Below are 20,929 nucleotides of genomic sequence, written 5' to 3' on the forward strand. Positions count from 1 at the left end.
GGTCCACGATCCATTTACTCAAATTTATCTGCACAGTAGGACAAACTTATACTAACAATCATTCAACGAATATAACTAAGACCGTGTGTAATATGTGTATGTAGAAGACTCTCTGTCATTACATATTTTGCCGACACGTACCAAACCGTTCTACTTAACTCTCCTTTCGGACCTTTCCCTTCACGATAAAATGGCAATTTATCAAATGCATTGGTAGAGCTATCGACACAAAAGATTGTCCTTGATTTGGCAGTATATGCAGGCAAAGCTTTTTGCCCTATCTTGCATGCACAAGCTAAATGGTCCCCTAGCTATGTATTCACACAGGTGTATGGTATCTCATCATGCATATTAAGTCACAATCATATAGGTACGCTTTTGTGCATGTGTTAGTAGCCCACTTGAGAGAGTAATATTCGATACACGGTATTAGGTCATCTCGTTCACACACAATACAATCAAATAAATTTTACAGTATTCTAACACAAAAAGGTTTCAGGTTTTTATAAAAGATGCCCTAAAAAAGACGCGATCTGAATATCCTTACACAAGTTTTTCTCCTGTTTCAAACCAAAAATACGTTGTGGAATATTGGTAGTTGGTTAAACAAGATGTGACAACCCCTTCTCCCATCAAAGAATGAAAGATAAAGCTAGCCTCCTGTACCTGTTATATAAATATCTACCATATGGAGTTTGAAGGAAAAAGAAAACAGAATTAAAATGTACGTCGGTAGCAGAGAATTGACTGAGGCTGGTAATTACTGGTAAGAAATCAGCAAGAAGGCTGGGTAGCCGCAGGAGGAGATATTGACAATACCTGGATGTGCTTAGACAATATATATACGTGGGACGGTGGGAGGGACAGTGAGACCACAAGTTTTTGCCTTATTTGGTTAAATTATTTTTCACCATGTTTTCACTATTTCCTTTCTTATATACGACTTATGAGGTCGTCTTCTTCTCTCTACACAGACGACTAGTCTGCTTCTCTCTGCTCCATCTGACACTCAAAATTCGAATATCTTCATGAAAGTTTCGACCTATTTTATTTATTATTTCTTTTTACATTGAACTTTCCATGTGAATGTTTATCGTTGCCGGTTCCAAATCCCAATAAAGGAGTGAAGGAGGGTTTCAAATAGTCGACAATCGGCTTTCCATTGTCACGTCGAATCCTTATGATAATGAATACAACTGATCCACTTAGAGAAATAACGCTTTGTTGTTGTTGCTGTATTTCTTTTTCCAATGCTTTGTTGCCAGCCATGGTTACATTCAAGGATTTTGAACCGTGAATCTATCCTATTCATGTCCATCACTCTACGCATCTTCACCGTTAGGCTAATCCCAGTAGCTCCAACCACATTATCTCTGTTTGGCCCAACAACAAAAAAAATTGAAAAACAATTGTTTCTTTCCTTAAATTCTCCCCGAGTGTCAAATAGTTATCTTTTACGTACGAAGAAATTCACAATTTCGTGTTATTTGTTCTTGAATTTGAGCTTATAGATATTAAATTAGTGCAAGAATGGGAGAAAATTTGAGTCACGTTGTCATGTTAGGTCTACCAACAAGATAATGAAACAGAAGTATATCAAATTATCCATATAATATGAATAATATGTCAATAGTGACTTAACATGTCGATATGTTGTCGATATGTAGTGGTCAGACTACAACTAGCTGGTCAGTCGACGTTACCCAAAATTTTCTCCTACAACGGAAATGCCATCCTAGATCATCCCTCCAGGCCTGGTATAGCCCAAACCCACAGAGCAACAAAAAAGCTCCGAAAAGTTAAAACACTGAGCCCAGCAAGAATCCACCTAGCCCACCCAACATATCTAGTTCAAGAACTTGGGCCTATTTCTATAAAAATTAAGTTATTTGGTTGTGACGGGGCCCATGATCACATGTCTGAATCTGAACACGTTCTCGTGGACAAAATGCAAAATTACATCCTCTCATTCATGCGCATATTATTAACAAATAACACATAATGTAAAGCAAGCATGCAAAATGTATTGTGCGTTTGATCATGATCTCAAAGTTAACCATGGCCAGTGGTACAATGGAATAGTGCGAACAATAGGTTCGTAAAAAAACAAAAAGAGATCCTGAATTCAATATTTTGTAAGATATGAATCTACTTAATCGTGATCTCAGGTAAATTGCAATATCCTAAATCTAAAAAAGTCGGAATCGAACAACTGAGTTTGGTCACAAGTTATCTCGTATTTTTCGTGAAAAGATCATGATGTCAAATTAACACTCCTTGTCTAATATAAAGTAATTATAATCTTAAAAAAAGGGGAAAATACAAAAGATTAATTAGTCGAGTAAAATAATAGAGTAATCAACTTAGATTAGATCTCTGCAATCTGCACTCTGCACTCTGCACTCTGCAGAGTTCATTACAAGCGACAATAATTCCAACAGAGTCTATTAGGCCAATGAGAGTTTCGAGGTGGTGCACCTCAGAGGCTTGCAGCTTCATATTTTTCTTTTTTAATGGTTGGTTCAAATATTCTACATTCATTTTTTGTAGCGAGTTTTTGCAGTCTTTATTATTGATTATCATATGTTAATAAGTTTTTTATTTTTTTTATTGTTAGAAATTTAACATGTGTCAAGCAATAATACAGGTCACAAAAATTCTACGCACAAAATAAGTGCAAAAGATTTGATGCTTGCAGTTGATTTTTTAAAATTCCTATTGAGGTAAGAGTTGATAGGGAACAAAGATTTATGTACACACTCAATTTTGCAAACTTGCAAACTTGAGAGTATGCCAATTGGTGAACGCATTACGAATCATGCGTTCAAGTTTGAATCATGTTTTGTTGTTGGGTCAATATCTAAAGCTAATCATGCATTGTTATGTTCTTAGAGGAAATAAGTGTTATTGTCGTAGGATTGAAGGATCGTATTAAAATAGTGAATTAAGCTATGAATAGTGGTTTTTGCTTTTTTAGTGTTATGATTGAATTACCATTTCGTGAAAAAAATGACAAGAAAATCTAACCTGCAACTTTAAATGGGATACCTTTATAACACTATTGTTACACTAATGTTAATGCGATATACGGAGATCACCCTTTGTGATCTATCTATAACTTCGTCTATATGAGATATTCCAAGTGTAGATGGTCACTGGGAACCATTGTACCAATAGTACCATCACTTTTGTTTATTTTTACCTAAAGCCTCATGGAGTACCAGTTTGATTCCTCCTACTAGGCTACTGCCATGTGAATGTGTAAAAGTACCACACTATTTAGGCTTCTTTTTTCTTGGATACTGACAAGTTCTCCCCCACTTACCCTCTGACAAAGTTCTTGAAGTTTGAGCAGTTTGTCAGTCACCACTCACTTAACTCTTGCAATTGCAACCTGCCTTGTAGAACCTGCCCTGTAGATATTTTTTTATGGGTCCCGGATTGTCTGACCACATAAATACAGGGTATGGAAAGGGCATGGGATGGACAGAGCAGACAATTCAGATTTTTTTTATGTACCTAAAGAATAGATCGACACATTATATGTTATTATATAAATAAAGAGAGATTTGTCTTTTTAAGTGTATTTTCATTTTAATTATAACACCTGGTCTCCTACCTTGTTTCTTAGATACACCGAAAAATTTCTTCAACATTGTGATGCATTACCCAGTCCTCTCTCTCCTCTTCCTATTTCCTTGAACAAGTCTTTTCCAAATTGGTTTTTTGTCAAAATGATTAGTGCAATTGAAATAACTGCTTATTTTGATCTTTGAAATTTAAAATAAATAGAAGCGGTTCATGGAATTGTCCATCATAAATTATTTTGATCCTTCAGTAAAAATTCTCTGTTAATTAAAAGTATTTTTATTAAATCAATCCCTCCACTTGAATTTATGGTTTCTTTAATTTAACGGAGATTTAAAGAATGATCATTGACAGTAAACAATATTAAAAACCACTACTATTAATTTTAAATTTTAAAAACCAAAATTTGGAATCATGTTAAAAATCATTTTTAAAAAGACTTCGGAGAGGATCCTTTCACCAAATTATAGGTCCACATTTCAACCATCTGCATTGTTCCTCATTTCAAAAAAAAGTTACCCACCATTCGCTCCCGAGTAATTAGCAGTTACCCTACCATTCCCATTTTACTCTACTTCTACCCCCTTTCCCTTCTCTCTATAAAACCCCTCCCCATCTCCATCAATTTACAGAGAAGGCTTTGCAGAAGCAGAGCAACCCTGTTTTCTTCTCTTATAATCTCCCAATTCTCAGCCATGGCTGCATTGCTGAGGACTAGCCTCCCCCTCATGCTCCCCACCCTCCTATTTCTCTACATTTTAGGTATGTATACACATATATCTATATATAAGGTTTATGGCTTGGGGATGTAATTTTCGCACGAACTGATCTCTCTCTGCACACTCTTGGTTATTACTCGTCTTTGTTTGTTCAAAAGAATCAAACGATAGAACTAAAGAACGAGAAAATGAGCGTGCGGAAATCATTTCTCTATAGTCTGTATATATCTTTCTCAAACAAAATGTGACTTCGTTTCTTGTGCATTTATTTTTTCATAAACCAAGTTGGTTTTCTAACTTGATGATGTTTTTTGTGTGACCTAAATGCAGTTTCGGTCACCTCCGCCACGACAATAACAATGTACAACAAGTGCACCCACCCGGTGTGGCCAGGCATCCAGCCGAGCGCCGGCCAGCCCATCCTCGCCCGCGGCGGCTTCGCCCTCCCACCCAACAAAGCCCACACCCTCCACCTCCCCCCACTCTGGTCCGGCCGCTTCTGGGGCCGCCACGGCTGCACCTTCGATGCCTCCGGCCGCGGCCGCTGCGCAACAGGCGACTGCGGCGGAAACCTCTTCTGCAGCGGCCTAGGCGGCACCCCACCCGCCACCCTAGCCGAAATCACCCTCGGAAACGAACAGGACTTCTACGATGTCAGCCTCGTCGACGGCTACAACCTCGCCATCTCCATCACCCCGTTTAAGGGCTCCGGCAAGTGCAGCTACGCCGGCTGCGTCAGCGATTTGAACATGATGTGCCCTGTCGGCCTCCAAGTCCGCTCCCACGACAACCACCAGGTGGTGGCGTGCAAGAGCGCTTGCTCTGCTTTCAACTCTCCGAGGTACTGCTGCACCGGCAGCTTCGGCAGCCCTCAGTCGTGCAAGCCGACGGCGTACTCCAAGATCTTCAAGGCGGCGTGCCCCAAGGCTTACTCGTACGCTTACGACGACCCCACCAGCATCGCCACCTGCACTCGCGGGAACTTCTTGGTCACCTTCTGCCCTCACCACCGTTGATCTCATCTCATCCATCTTAATTATTTATTATCACCTGGTAGTTAATTAAGGTTTAATTAATACCGTATTACTGAGTTTATGGTTTTGCTTTAGTTGCAGGGTTTAAGGGTATCTGTATTTCTGCTATATTTTAATGTATGGGTGTGATTAGATGGGAAAGTGAGGGTATTTTGGTAAAATGAGTTTTCTCAGTTCTCTCTGACTGGTCTGAGAAGTGCCCCAGTTTTGGTATCCAATAGTCTGCAGACCGCTGCTGATTTTTCTCTCTTTTTTGTGGTCCTTGATTTTGTATATTTATTCTACCCACACGACAATAATTTTCTCAATCACCACTAAACCACACATCTTAACCTAATGACAGATAGGAGAGATTTTTTCATAGTATTGAAAATTCAGATGGCACTTCACGTGTATTAATGCAAGTGAAAAAATAAAATATTTTTTCGTGTTTTTTTTTACCTATTTTATGAGACGTAGAGTGACATTTTGAAAAATTTCTCCGTGTCTAGGATTCTAATGTAAAAGATTCAAATTCTCTGAGATCAAAACACCCGACATCGTGCAAATTTTTTTCGATGTTTTAAAGGTGAGACATGTCCTCAAGTGCTTTTCGGGAATGTAGTCAATATGTCGAGTCATGTTATGCGCATATCAATAGATGCTAATAGCTTTCGAGCAAGCCCGTTAAATGAGCATTTCGAGTCCTAACATCGCGCAAAATGAGGCAAACATTTTATCGACACTTGATGGACACTCCTAGGTTTCGTACCATACATTGGAATGGTCTCTGAGGACCTTCCTAGGCCTTATTTGGGTTTTCTGTGGACTATTTTAAACTCAATCTAAATGAATAACAAATACATCACAGTATTATAATCTAATCTAAATTGCAGATTCAAGATCCGATACTTATTTGAGGTCCCTTATTATCGTTTGTATTGACATGTGTTGATCCGATAAAAACTTGAATTTGAACGCAGAGAGGAACCATAAAATTTAAGTTGAGAGGATTTGAATTTGATTGTGCTCTACCGAACTTGTCTACTCAAATCTGCAAACTTCCCCTCCTAACTCCTAGGTTAATGCAAGCTTTTGCCATACTTCGTATAAATCTGACAAAAAGGTGGGCAATTTGGGAAAGGACACTCGTTGGATCATTTTTCTAGGGATCTTCGGGATCTATTGATCGTGATCGTTCATCGTATATCGTACGATCAGATGTACGATTTTTTATCACAATCACGGGATCTGACAATTTGGCACTCGTGCCGTGCACCACCGTTATTTGTCTCTGCTTTGAACTTTGTTGGCATCAATCTATCAATCTTGCTTTTTAGCACTACTGTTCGTCCATGTTTACTCTCTCTTTTTCGGCCCCATGTTCCCCGTTCATCAAATGTTCCATCTTTTATGGACGTAGATTGTCTGTACTCCTGTTTGAATGTCCTTTCCATTGCTTTTTATTTTATGCGGTTACGGTTAAATCATGTCAATATTTTATATTGATTTTTTTATAAAGATAATAAGACAAAAAAAAAACAATAAAAATATAAAATATTTACGTGACTTAACTGTGACTGTACAAATAAAAAGAGATGAGAAAGACACCCAAAGGGCAGACAATCTGCCTCCATCTTCCATCATTTTGTGCGCTTGCTCGATAATAATTTAATATAGATTGTGCTGCCCACTCTTTTTTACTTTTCACATATTTTTATTAATTTTCAATCGTCAGATCGAATAAATTGAGGAAAATTAAATGACAGAAATTTATAAAAAGTGTGTGAGAAGTAAAAAGAAGTATATAGATATCACACCCATTAAGAATATTGGGAGAGAAATTTCCTTATGCATTCTAGTTGTATCGTTTAATATTAAATTGTCACGGGTTCAAAAAGTGTTTTATTAATTAAAGAGACAATTGATTAGTATTGCATTAGTTATATAAGAGAATCTCTAAGCTAGATGAAATGGTGCATGTATTTCTTTTTTGGGGTCTTTTGATATAGGTCCAAAATAACTAAAAATTAGAACTATTTTAAAAGTTAAAAGTCACTAAAAATTGGACTTATTTCAAAAGGTGATCTATAAAATTGGATTTATTTCAAATTTTCTCTTCTTTTTTTTTTTTTGATTTCCTTGCGCATTCTGACATTTTTTTGCCATCCATTGTTTTCTTCTAAATTCGGAGCTTATAATTATCAAACAAAACATATTATATCCTACTTCCTGCAAAGTTCCAAGAATAATAATTATAAAATACTGACATGATTCGTCCTATAAAACAAAAGATAATGCTAGAGAGATATCTTTTTACACTATATTTTGTAGGACACGTGATTTGACAATTGATAGTTGGATTCATTTTTTTAAATGTTAAAAAATGAGTTTAACTATCAACGACCACATTATGTGGTTTATAAAAATATCATTTGAAAAAACGATTTCCCTAGCATTTTTCTAAAACAAATCAATTTGACTCGATCATCTAGACAATTTACAGTGCTCCGATCAAGTATGCATTCCGCGATAGAACCGGATACATATCTTCTCTTTCTTTTCGAAAATTATAGAGTAGACCTACTCACAATATGAAACTTGTGAACGAAGAAGAGGATGTGCGGTCAAAGATTCAAAGCTCCGGAGATCATGAAAGGTGAAGATGATACGACTGTAAAGAGTGAGGGTTTTGGGCATCTCATTGATTCTACGTGTAGAGGACGTTTTAATGAAGTGTTTGACATACTGCGGACGATATGCCACGGGTGAAGAGTGTGACAGGATTTTGCTTATGGACAAGTGATAGATTCGCTTTGCAAAGCCGCAAGAATCATGGCGGGTCGAGGATTGTATATATCATGAGGAGCAAAGGGTTAATTTGTTCCAATGCCCACGTCGTATAATTCCATTTTACATGGACTGAGCAAGGAGTGAAAGGGAGGTTGCATGAGGGCTTATCAGTTGCAACAAGAAGGCATAAACTTTGGTTACTTTTCATAGTACGCGAACCAAGAGATTTAGATCGTTTAAGATAAAGAGAAAGAGATGTGAGCTGTTCAATTTTTTGAGTTTTTATGAAGTGAGCCAATAGAATGGGCGAATAGAAGATGTATGGTTGAAATTGAGTGTTCCGAATCTCTTGATTCACTTGTTTCGAACACAGAAATCCAAGGATCCCTCTAACACAAAACTATTATTCCGCTCAAAGCATCAATACTATCACTTTAAGCACCGACATTTACCATTTTTTTGTAAATAAGAAAAATTGCTACTCTTTACTCTCAATGACCATGAACATTGAACAACGTACATTTGGGGGGCCATTTCGAAGGGAAAGATATTATTTCCGAATATTTCCCTTCAAATCCCAAGGATCAAGTGTTCCGAACTTTTAAAATTTAATCTAATGATAAAAATTATTTTAACTTTCAAATTTTTTTAATAACTTCTCTGTTTTTAACTGTTAAATTAAATTTTAAAGATCCGTATCATTTGATCATTGAGTTTTGAAGAAAAAAATCCGAAGATAATCTCTTTCCCTTCCGAAGGCCCAAAACGAACAGGACGACTGTGTTGCTTGCTCTGATGATCCTATTTTCTTTTGCGAATTGCAGAACCGAAACCGCGTTTAAAGTTCCGTGGTGTGGTGGCGTCGACGCGGGAAATAATACTTCCACAAGAGAGTGAGCTTAACGACCTTCCCATGTAACATGCCACTTGTCACTTCACTGTGCAACTCTCTCTCTTTCTTTTTTTAAGAAGACGTGTGATGCCTTGATTTATTCTTTTTATTCCACTCAAAATGATTTGTTCTCAATCGCAATTCTAAAATATCTGTAGGCTTAATTATTGATTTGCGGGTTCAAATTGTCTTTAATTTCACTTTAAAATTTAGAACTGAATTTGCCTCATTGTGCATTCTAAAACGGTCAAAATCAAATTATTTTACCGTTATTGTCGTCCACACTTGCATAAATTTGACAATTTTAAAGGTTTAAGACAGTCTAAAAATCTCATACCTCGCTAACCACAATAGCTCATCTTTGCCATCATGGTGTGAAATGTCCAAATTACTCTTTAATTTAACGTACATGAAACAAAATTGATGCAAATAGGGCGAAATAGCTCAATTTTAAGGATTTTAAAGTGACACAAATCTAGTTTTAAGGTAAAGTGAGTTAAAAGGCAATTTTAGTAGGCAATAAAAAAAGGGAAATGTTATTGGCGCTCCAAAAATCTCATTCTACACTCATCACAAATGTATTTTTCTTTCCAAATATAGAAAATTTGGAATGTAAAATAAGATTTTTGGAGTGCCAATAACAATTCCCTAAAAAAAAGCGATAATTACATGTAAAGAATAATATATATTGAGTTACCCATGCATTTGACTATGTCATGTTGCTACGGATATTATATTTTACAAAAATTGTTTTGTCTTCATGCAAGAGATTTTTAATTTAATATTCACCTAAGCAAAACTAAAAGGCATCCCAATCCTTCGAAAATGAATTTGTATGACTAGTCGACGTAAAAAATTTGGGAAAAGCCAAACTTGTAGCGTTAGATATTGGCATACGAATGCTTCACTGTGCAACTCTCCCTCTCTCTCTCTTTTTATTTTATTTTAAGAAGACGTGTAATGTCTTGATTTATTCTTTTTATTCCAATCAAAATGTTTTGTTCTCAATCGCAATTCTAAAATATCTGAATTTGCCTCACTGTGCATTCTAAATGATCAAAATCAAATTATTTCACCGTCATTGTCATCCACACTTGCATAAATTTGACAATTTTAAAGGTTTAAGACAGTCTAAAAATTTCATACCTCGCTAACCACAATAGTTCATCTCTACCATCATGGTGTGAAATGTCCAAACTACTCTTTCATTTAACATACATGAAACATAATTGATGCAAATAGAGCGAAATAGCTTAATTTTAAGAATTTTAAAATGACACAAATCTAGTTTTAAGGTATAGTGAGTTAAAAGGCAATTTTACTAGGCAATAAAAAGAAGAAGCCATAATAACATGTAAAGAATAATAAATATAGAGTTACCCATGCCTCTAACTATGTCGTGTTGCTACGGATATTAAATTTTACAGAGATTGTTTTGTCTTCATATAAGAAGTTTTGAACTTAAATTTTGTGAAAGACGAGTTTATTATTTACGTGATCAAAATTATAAAGCATACGAATGCTTCAAAAGTGAATTTGTATGTCTAGTCGACGTAAGAAATTTGGGAAAAGCCAAACTAGTAGTGTTAGATATTGACATCCAACCATATATCCAATCTCTGCTTTCCTCCGAGCTTCGTCTTTCCCAAATTCGAAAGTGGAATAAAAGCTCCCATGCCCCCGTTAGCGCTTTGAAATTTGATCCCACACGCCAACATTTATTCAAGGGAATCAGATTCCATTGCCTTATTTGCCTTCGGGTTTATTTACTATTTAGCACTCCAATTCTGATAGGGAAAGTTTTAACAATGTGACTTTGTTTCAATTTACTCCCCAAATTTTTAATTTGGTTTTGAGCTCTCTAAATTTCAATTCGTGCCCATATCTCCAAACGGTGAATTCCATTCCGCCACGATATTTTGTCAATTTCTTAATGTGCAGTGCACATGACCAACTTTAAGAACATTTGCATCAACAAAATGTGCTATACAAAAGGAAAACTAATGAAGATTTGGAAGTCTGTTAGCTGAGTTACGAGAGGAAGTTAAGATGAAATGAAGCTTAGGTATATTCGGAATTTCTATAAAATAATTAAAAGAGTTTCTGATCATGTTTGACACAAAATATTAAACGTATTTATATGCACATAAAAAACACTTTGAGTGCTTTATGTTTATGAAATAAATACTTGCCACGTTCTTCTTTTCGAAATCACTAGCATTTTACAAAAGCATTTCAAACGAGCTCAAAATCAGAAGTTGAAAGGACTAAAAGCAAGTCCACCCCTTCTTTGAAGGCTGGGACCCGAAAAACCCACTCCACCCACAAAATAGACCGGCCCAAAGTCCACCCCAGTCTCTAGGCCGGGCCATAATGGGCTGAGTGAGGAACTGGCCTATCTAACATCATGCAGACGTCAGACACGGTTGATTCTTTTTTTGCGGCTTGCGCGTGGGCGCGCATTCTAGACTTAAAAAAAAAATGTTAGAATCTCACAGTGGGCCACGTGTCCACTTTTGAGCTATTGGATTGGATTTCAATCTTTTTCAAATTCAACGGTCCAGATTAATTAACTTAATAAAAAATTATAAAAAATGTTTAAAAATTTAGACAAAAATTAAACAATAATATATATATATATCTAACTATCTTCTACAAAAATTGTACTTTCAGAAAATGACAAGTGAGGTAACAAGATTGGTTAAAATTTCTATTCGAAATTAAAAATAAATTTTTTTATTATTTTATAAAAAAATTAATAATATTTTCATACGAATTTAATTGACTTTAAGCCAGATCATTTTTTAGAGGTGAGGATGCACTTGGCCAATAACTTTAGTTAAATCAATTATTATTCATTGGGATGGATTAAATAAACTTTGGACCAACTTATTTTTTAAAGAAGAACTTGTTCTAAAGTGGAATACGAACAATAATTCAAGGGCCATTAATATAATTTATCATTTTTAAATTTTAATTTTTGTCCTCCTTTCTTTTTCTCTCAATAATTTTTACCGCTTTCCTTGGCGGCAACAATAAATCCCTTCTCTCCCAACGTCTCCCGACCGCCATCATATTTTTGCTATATAAACCCACACTTCCTCCTTTCTCTCTTGAATTCTGAAAGCTCTGAGAACACACAATTACCAAAAAACCAGAAATTTCCAACAACCATGGCAACCAACGGAGCCCCAACCTCGACCGGCCCCAAACCCGTCGTCACCGACGAGGTCCAGAAGGTCTTCAAAAACTTCGACGCCAACGGCGATGGCAAGATCTCCGTCAACGAGCTCGGCAACGACCTCAAGGCCCTCGGCTCCAACGTCTCCGGCGACAAGCTCAAGCGCGTCATGGTCGATCTCGACACCGACAACGATGGCTTCATTTGCCTCGACGAGTTCAACTCCTTCTGGGTCTCCGGCTCCAAGGACGGCGGCGCCGCTGAGCTCAAAGACGCCTTCGATCTCTACGACCAGGACCGCAACGGCCTCATCTCCACCAACGAACTCCACCTGGTGCTCAGCCGCCTCAACTTGGCCTGCACGGTCGAGGATTGCAACCGGATGATCAAGTCCGTCGATGCCGACGGCGACGGGAATGTGAATTTCGAGGAGTTCAAGAAGATGATGGGGCACAGCGTCTCCACCAACTGAACCACCGCCAACGCCGCCGTCTAGTGCCGCCACACGGTAGTCGTCGCTCTCAATCTACAAGCTGATTTTAAATCCGAACTCCATCTCTTGGAAGTTGACAAAGTTAGGGTTTAACTTTTGAAACATAGGGAAATAATATACGTGTAGATTAGATCATCAACTGGATGTGGATATCGAAAAATGGGATCTGATCTCATCCTTCTCTTTAATATGTGTAGTTTTTATGATTATATTGTGGTTAATTTGCTCGAAATCGCATCACATTTCCCTCTATTTTCTGTTTGTTTCTCGAGAAAATCCTTTCTCGCTTGGACCCTTTTGGTTGAATGAATGTTATTGCGCTATTAGTTTCCCTTTTGATTTGCTTTTTGAGAATATTGATGTGAAAATACGGGAAGAAATAAGTTAGTTTCTGGCGGCCGAAGGTGGTAGGCGGCGGCGGAGCTAGTGTAGTAGTGGTGGTGGTGGTGGGAGAGATGCAGCCGTCAATGGCACAATGAGAAGGCGCGTTGACGAGTCAACTCTCAGACGGTGATTGGCGGGAGGCGCAACACGCGATGAACAGAGTTCAAACGTGGTTGGGCTGCCAAGTTGCCAAAAGTTCATGAATTATGACCCTACTCCTATATTCTTTTGTATGGATTGAATTATAGGGTGCACCAAAATTCTTGGCGGTTAGATTTTTATTTGCACATTCAACGCTTTATTGTATCAATGCATGTCACACGCATAAGTATAATAGAATTTCGCCTAAATATTTTGTTTTTATCTTAAGAGAAATTCTTAGGTACGACTACTCAGATCAAGTTGCCAATTCAAACAGAGTAAAATTTTTTGTGTACAGATAGTCAACTACATCATTCATAAGACATTTTTCACAAAAAACATAACATACGTTTGTTTTGATCTTATTAAACTCCACACATTCTTCTCGGTATGAAATTTGTCATAATTAAGTCTTCATTCTCGAATCACAGACAAAAAAAAAAAAAAAAAAAAGCCCCTCTGTACTACGATCCAAATCGAAGGGGAATTTTGTCCCACACCTGACGGATTGAGCAGGTGGTAAAGTGGGAACAATATCAGTATTGTTGGAGTGGCCCCATAACTCGTTTACCTGAAATTTAAGAGTTTTTAACTTAAATTTCGTAAAAGACGATATTTACTTGATCAAAATTATAAAGCATACGAATGCTTCGAAAATGAATTTGTACGTCTAGTTGATGTAAGAAATTTGGGAAAAGCCAAACTAGTAGTATTAGATATTGACATCCAACCATATATCCAATCCCTGCTTTCCTCCGAGCTTCGTCTTTCCCAAATTCGAAAGTGGAATAAAAGCTCCCATGCCCCCCCGTTAGCGCTTTGAAATTTGATCCCACACGCCAACATTTATTCAAAGGAATCAGATTCCATTGCCTTATTTGCCTTCGCGTTTATTTACTATTTAGCACTCCAATTCTGATAGGGAAAATTTTAACAATGTGACTTTGTTTCAATTTACTCCCTAAACTTTTTATTTGGTTTTGAGCTCTCTAAATTTCAATTCATGCCAATATCTCCAAACGGTCAGTTCCGTTCCGTCACAACTCACAATCTTTTGTCAATTTCTTAATGTGCAGTGCACATGACCAACCTTAAGAGCATCTACATCAACAAAATGTGGTATACAAAAGGAAAACTAATGAAGATTTTGAAGTCTGGTAGCTGAGTTATGAGAAGAAGTTAAGATGAAATGAAACTTAGGTATATTCAGAATTTCTATAAAATAATTAAAAGAGTTTCTGATCATGTTTGACACAAAATATTAAACGTATTTATATGCACATAAAAAACACTTTGAGTGCTTTATGTTCATTTGGACTAGCTCATTTTTTAGAGGTGGAGATGCACTTGTCCAATCAAGTCAATTACTATTCATTTCGATGGATTAAATGAACTTTAGCCAACTTATTTTTTAAGAGTGAACTTGCTCTAAAGTGGAATACCAACTATAATTCAAGGGTCATTAATATAATTTATGTTATAAATAGGTCAAAGTTAGAGAGATAACTTTTTTAATGGTAGGTGCAAGGTAGATGTTAAATGTCACACTAAAAATATAGCACAAGAGGATAACAAATAAAAGGCAGAGGAATAGATGATGTTATTGATATTTTTCTCTCGTTCTCTTCTTCTTATATTTTCTGTAACTTGAAAATATACGGAGTGCTCTATTTATAGAGCAACTCCAAACCGATGCATTAACTGCATATTGAAACTTACGACACTTCCTTTGACAATACAATTTCTATGTATTTACAAATTCAACTTTTACTTTGCATGCCCATGCTGCAAACTTCTGCTAATGTACTGTGGGCATTCATTACCCACCAGACTTTTCAACCATTTATCATTTTTAAATTCTAATTTTTGTCCTCCTTTCTTTCTCTTTATAATTTTCCCCGCTTTCCTTTGCGGCATTTTTATTGGTGGCCACAAAAAGTCCCTTCCCTCCTAACGTCTCCCGACCACCATCATATTTTTTCTATATAAACCCACTGACTTCCTCCTTTCTCTTTTGAATTCTGAAAGCTCTGAGAACACACAATTACCCAAAAACCAGAAATTTCCAGCAACCATGGCAACCAACGGACATCCAACCTCGACCGGCCCCAAACCCGTCGTCACCGACGAGGTCCAGAAGGTCTTCAAAAGCTTCGACGCCAACGGCGATGGCAAGATCTCCGTCAACGAGCTCGGCAACGTCCTCAAGGCCCTCGGCTCCAACGTCTCCGGCGACGAGCTCAAGCGCGTCATGGTCGATCTCGACACCGACAACGATGGCTTCATTTGCCTCGACGAGTTCAACTCCTTCTGGGTCGCCGGCTCCAAGGACGGCGGCGCTGCCGAGCTGAAAGACGCCTTCGATCTCTACGACCAGGACCGCAACGGCCTCATCTCCACCAACGAACTCCACCTGGTGCTCAGCCGCCTCAACATGGCCTGCACGGTCGAGGATTGCAACCGGATGATCAAGTCCGTCGATGCCGACGGCGACGGGAACGTGAATTTCGAGGAGTTCAAGAAGATGATGGGACACAGCGTCTCCACCAACTGAACCACCGCCAACCCCGCCGTGTAGTGCCGCCACACGGTAGTCGTCTCTCTCAATCTAGAAGCTGATTTTAAATCCGAACTTCATCTCTTGGAAGTTGACAAAGTTAGGGCTTAACTTTTGAAATATAGGGAAATGATATACGTGTAGATTAGATCATCAACTGGATGTGGATATCGAAAAATGGGATCTGATCTCATCCTTCTCTTTAATATGTGTAGTTTTTGTGATTATATTGTGGTTAATTTGCTCGAAATCGTATCACATTTCCCTCTATTTTCTGTTTGTTTCTCGAGAAAATCCTCTCTCGCTTGGACCCTTTTGGTTGAATGAATGTTACTGCGCTATTAGTTTCCCTTTTGATTTGATTTGATTTGCTTTTTGAGAATATTGATGTGAAAATACGGGAAGAAATAAGTTAGTTTTTGGCGGCCGAAGGTGGTGGGCGGCGGCGGAGCTAGTGTAGTAGTGGGGGTGGTGGGAGAGATGTAGGCGTCAATGGCGCAATGAGAAGGCACGTTGACGAGTCAACTCTCAGACGGTGGTTGGGCTGCCAAGTTGCCAAAACTTTAGGAATTATGACCCTACTCCTATATTCTTTTGTATGTATTAAATTATAAGTTGCGCCTGAATCTTTGGCAGTTATATTTTTTTTCGCACATTCAACGTTTTAAATTTGTATCAATGCATGTCACTCGCAAAAGTACAATAGAATTTCGCCTAAATATTTTGTTCTATCTTAAGAGAAATTGGCCGTTAGATTTTTATTCGCACATTCAACGCTTTATTGTACCAATGCATGTCGCTCGTAGAAGTACAATAGAATTTCGCCTAAATATTTTGCTCTATCTTAAGAGAAATTCTTAGGTCCGACCGCTTAGGTTAAGTTGCCAATTCAGACGGAGTTAAAAATTTTGAGTAGAGATGGTCAACTACGTCATTCATAAGACATTTTTCACAAAAACATAACATACGTTTATGTTGATCTTATTAAACTCCACACATTCTTCTTGGTATGAAATTTGTCATAATTAAGTCTTCTCGAATCACAGACAAAAAAAATAAAAAAATAGCCCCTCTGTTCTACGATCCAAATCGAAAGGGAATTTTGTACCCATTCTCAAGCCTCTAATCCGTGAACCAAATTGATCGTAGTGGTTCCACTTCAAAGGATAGGTTTGATTTGCAAGTTGAGGTTGCAGTGCAACGAGGCCAAAATTTAAGCCTTACCGCAAAAATAACCGCGCAGGAGGAGGACCATTTTTAATGAATGTGGTCCTCTTTTTCCAAAAAAATATTGTAGTTTTTCTTAAACATCAACAATCCATTTCTTCGGTGAAGATACGATAACGTCATAATATTACCAAATTTGTTTTTTGAACTTACTATTATTGATTGGAACGAATTCTAGATCCGTATTCTACACGATTCGTCTTGCATTTAATTCTTAATGCCAATAAATCATATGATGACAGTAAAAAAGAGACTAAAATACATCTATAAGTATTTCAGACCTCTAAGAAAATGAACCATCGTGACTTGGCCATTAGCTGATCCATTTTTTTTGAAATGAGAACTTGCCGTTATGGATTTGGATATGAATGGAATTGGGGCTAACGTGGCCATCAATTTGGATGTATCTCCATATCTCATCCAAAGTTTTCGACGGTAGGACACCAGCCAGGCAACCATTTCTTGATTCAACTAAATTAACATGTAATTGTATTGAGACGCATAAAACCAATTCAATTGTTAACGTACTCTTTAATATATTCTGAAGCACTTGTTAATACCCTTTTAATTATTCGCACATAGTTGTAGAGTCCACTTCTACTAAAGAGTTTTGCAGCAAATACGATGATTTTGTGCGATAAAATGATGTTAATTTTGTATGTCTGAATAATTTTATTGTAAATAAATAATCATTTTGGGTGGTTGCAGTCGCAGATCAAAGATTTTCCCTTCAATTCTTGTGAACAAAAGGAAATAAGTAAAACAATTCAGATAGGCTTGTGTCCGTTGTGTCCAATTGAAGCCCACAAACGGAATGGGCTTCATGTAAGGCCTCAATCCATTGTTGTACCAAGTACATGTAAATCTAATCACATGTAACATGTCAAATGAATATTAGTCTGTTGGCTCTTTTCTTGTTGTAGGTTGATATTTTTTTTTGCGCTGCGACACCTTCGTTGAATTCTACACGGAGTTTGTTTTATTTGGTCGACTACCTTTGTGGTCGCTAGTGTCATCTTTTAAGGAAATTGCTTGCTTTTTTGACCAAAAAAAAAAGAAAGAAAGACAAAAAGACAACATGATGGACTCTCCGCATTAAAATTTAGAGGGAAAGCAATACAATTTTGAGGATTCGTGATGGACTTCCGGCACTCAACTGAAGGTAACTAAATATTTTAAGGATTTCGGTTACTGACTACTGAATTTTTACGTAATTATCTGTTACTTAATAGTAAATACTTAGAGTTGCGATGACTTCAATATCATTTTATGTTTTAACTCCCAATTTACGAGGACACTTTCAATAGATTGAGAGCAACAACAAATATCTCTTCACTAAAACTACGACTTTGTATATTAGTTGAACAATTATTTCACTATAACTGATATTTTTGTATAATTATTTCTCGCTAACATTATCTGTTGTAATTTGTGTAGAAGAAAAACTTGAGGTGAATTAAAGATTAAGTTTGTTTAGCGTGTGCTAATGACACGCGCTAACCTCGACAGCCTGAGGAAGCACTCATCATGTCGTTTTCAACGTTTTCACATGTAAGGACTCATTACCCTCCAAAAGCAAATGAACAATCCCAAAAACCTATCCATCTATATATATATATATATATATGTATATGTGTGTGTGTGTGTGTATGTATATTATATTTCAACATAAACGTCTCTTCCTCCACCTCTCCTTTTGCTTTGCTTCTTTCCAATTCGTTTCGAAGTTTTCTTAACTTGTTCTTATTGGGTCGTCAAGTAATTAGCATACATGTTGATGGGTGATTCGATCGATGAAGAGTGTGATTACTTGTTTAAGGCAGTTTTGATCGGAGACTCCGGAGTTGGCAAATCAAATTTGCTGTCCAGGTTTTCCAAAGACGAATTCCGGTTGGATTCCAAGCCCACCATCGGCGTCGAATTCGCTTACCGGAATATCAAGGTCGCTGATAAACTTGTCAAGGCTCAAATTTGGGACACTGCCGGTCAAGAAAGGTATGCCTGCCTCGCTTCATCTTCTTAATTTTGATCGTGTTTCATTTGATCATAGTCTTTGGGAAAAACTCTCATCTTCTATTATTGGTTTAGAACATCATGCGTCATTCTGAAATTGTATGTTAGTCAATTCTCATTTTATCCGCTTCCAAGCGCTTTCATGTTTATGTTTTTTTTCCGTTTATATCCGCTATAGATAGAACGACATTCTTCGCCCCGTTTATGTAGAATTTTTATTAAGTTGAATATTATTTTCCTATGTGATTAGTTTTCCCTAATTTTCATATGTTCTTCTCTTTTGTTTTTTTAATTTTATTATATTTTTTTAGTTTAAAGATGTTTTCAAGTTTGTCCATCTTTTGAAGCAACTGGATTATGGATACAAACACAACTGTCCAACCGTGCCTTCCCTTTCATGATTTGGTCCCATTAACGTCTAAAGTTGTAATTATACTCCTAAGTGGGGCCCTTTTACATACAAAATACAAATTATACTTCTCTTTCGTCAAATTTAATTGAGAAGATAAATGATAAGGAAACTCTCTTAAAGTAAAATTCTTAGTGGACTATTTGCCTCAAAGTTTGGAGTTCGTTAATCTGATTCCTTTTATTTGTTTTGTTGGACGTCTTTGTCATTACGTGATTAACCATTGGGTGGCCGCTAATTAGGGTAAAAATGGCCGCCAATTAGGGTATTTTACCCTAATTTCATTATTTTTTGTTCTTTAAAAGGGAACGGGCTAGTAGTCTCATGCTTTTCATCTGCTCAAGTTAACTTTTTTAATCTTGGATTCTTGAGGTGGTAGAAAAAGGTTTATGCATCGAACAATGTAATACGTAACGTCCTTAAATTAAATAAAACAGACCATGCAAATGATATGCATTAATAAAACAAGATACTATGAGTGTGAACTACACCATGCTGGTTTGTTTGGGATTGTTTTATAATAGGGTTAAAACATTTTTTAATGTAATAGACTTGTAGTTTAAGTGATTAAGGATATTTATCTTTTGCACATAAAATCATAGATTTGATTCCCCTTCCACTAATATTTGCTTGCAAAATAATATACCCTTTTGACTGCGTTGAAAAACTTATAAGTGTTTACAAACTATATTAGGTGCTTCTTCAGGATGCATTTACAAGAAGCACTTGGACGTGTTCGTAATGAAATCACTTCTTATAGAAGCACTTATAAGCATAATTATTTCCAACAAAGAGCACACTTTTGCAATAGTTAACGTTTTTGTTATAAGTACTAATTACTAAAGTCAAAAGCGATATATTTATGCTTATGGACTAGTGGCAGTTAATTATACTTTGATTTATCAATGCAGATTTAGAGCAATCACGAGCTCATACTACCGTGGGGCGCTCGGCGCCATTCTAGTGTACGACATTTCCGCGAGACAATCCTTCGAAAACGTGAGAAACTGGCTGCGGGAGCTTCGCGGATTTGGCAACTCCGACATGGTCATCGTCCTCGTCGGAAACAAGTCGGACTTGAGCCAGTCTAGAGAGGTCGACGAGGAAGAAGGCAAAAGTTTAGCAGAGGCAGAAGGCTTGTGCTTCATGGAAACTTCTGCGTTAGAGAACGTGAACGTGGAGCAAGTGTTTTTGGATATGGTTTATAAGATTCATGAAATTACTAGGCAAAAGATTTTGGAAGCAAAAGTGGAAGAAACGAGTGCCGCGAGTAGAAGTCTTGGTGGTGCGACAGAAACCATCCATATTGGTGATGATCTTGAAGTTACGGCTACTAAAAAATCTAGTTATTGTTGCTCAAATTAGTTAGTGTAACCTAAAAGTATACATGAATTTTCATGATATATGTATTATGTGTTGCCAGCAGTCATCGTTGGTGTGCATGTAAATGCTTACGTAAATCCATACCGGTGGCGGTTGGTAGTAGATGCCACGTATAAGTCCTTCAAGTTCGAAATTC

General features: G+C 37.1%; 3 protein-coding genes and 1 pseudogene across 3 annotated transcripts; all 4 read left to right on the forward strand.

Annotated features, from left to right (window-relative positions):
- The first annotated feature begins 4,106 nt into the window (after nt 1-4,106).
- On the forward strand, nt 4,107-5,590 carry LOC103950668 (thaumatin-like protein). The gene is made up of 2 exons (XM_048587550.1): nt 4,107-4,350; nt 4,638-5,590. Exons 1-2 carry the CDS (start codon nt 4,284-4,286, stop codon nt 5,321-5,323), a joined length of 753 nt encoding a protein of 250 aa, XP_048443507.1. The 5' UTR covers nt 4,107-4,283; the 3' UTR covers nt 5,324-5,590.
- Nucleotides 5,591-12,178: 6,588 nt separating this feature from the next.
- LOC103950582 (probable calcium-binding protein CML27) lies at nt 12,179-12,931 on the forward strand. The gene has a single exon (XM_009361813.3). The coding sequence runs from the start codon at nt 12,179-12,181 to the stop codon at nt 12,656-12,658; it is 480 nt and encodes a 159-aa protein (XP_009360088.2). The 3' UTR covers nt 12,659-12,931.
- Nucleotides 12,932-15,106: 2,175 nt separating this feature from the next.
- LOC103950581 lies at nt 15,107-16,031 on the forward strand (annotated as a pseudogene).
- Nucleotides 16,032-18,624: 2,593 nt separating this feature from the next.
- LOC103950580 (ras-related protein RABA6a-like) lies at nt 18,625-20,839 on the forward strand. The gene is made up of 2 exons (XM_009361811.3): nt 18,625-18,983; nt 20,322-20,839. The coding sequence occupies exons 1-2, from the start codon at nt 18,760-18,762 to the stop codon at nt 20,773-20,775; spliced, it is 678 nt and encodes a 225-aa protein (XP_009360086.1). The 5' UTR covers nt 18,625-18,759; the 3' UTR covers nt 20,776-20,839.
- Nucleotides 20,840-20,929: the final 90 nt, after the last annotated feature.

This window comes from the organism of the source record quoted next, unplaced genomic scaffold (assembly GCF_019419815.1).
Source record: "Pyrus x bretschneideri cultivar Hongxiangsu unplaced genomic scaffold, Pyrus_bretschneideri_v1 Contig27, whole genome shotgun sequence".
In the NCBI taxonomy this organism is placed as follows: Eukaryota; Viridiplantae; Streptophyta; class Magnoliopsida; order Rosales; family Rosaceae; genus Pyrus; species Pyrus x bretschneideri.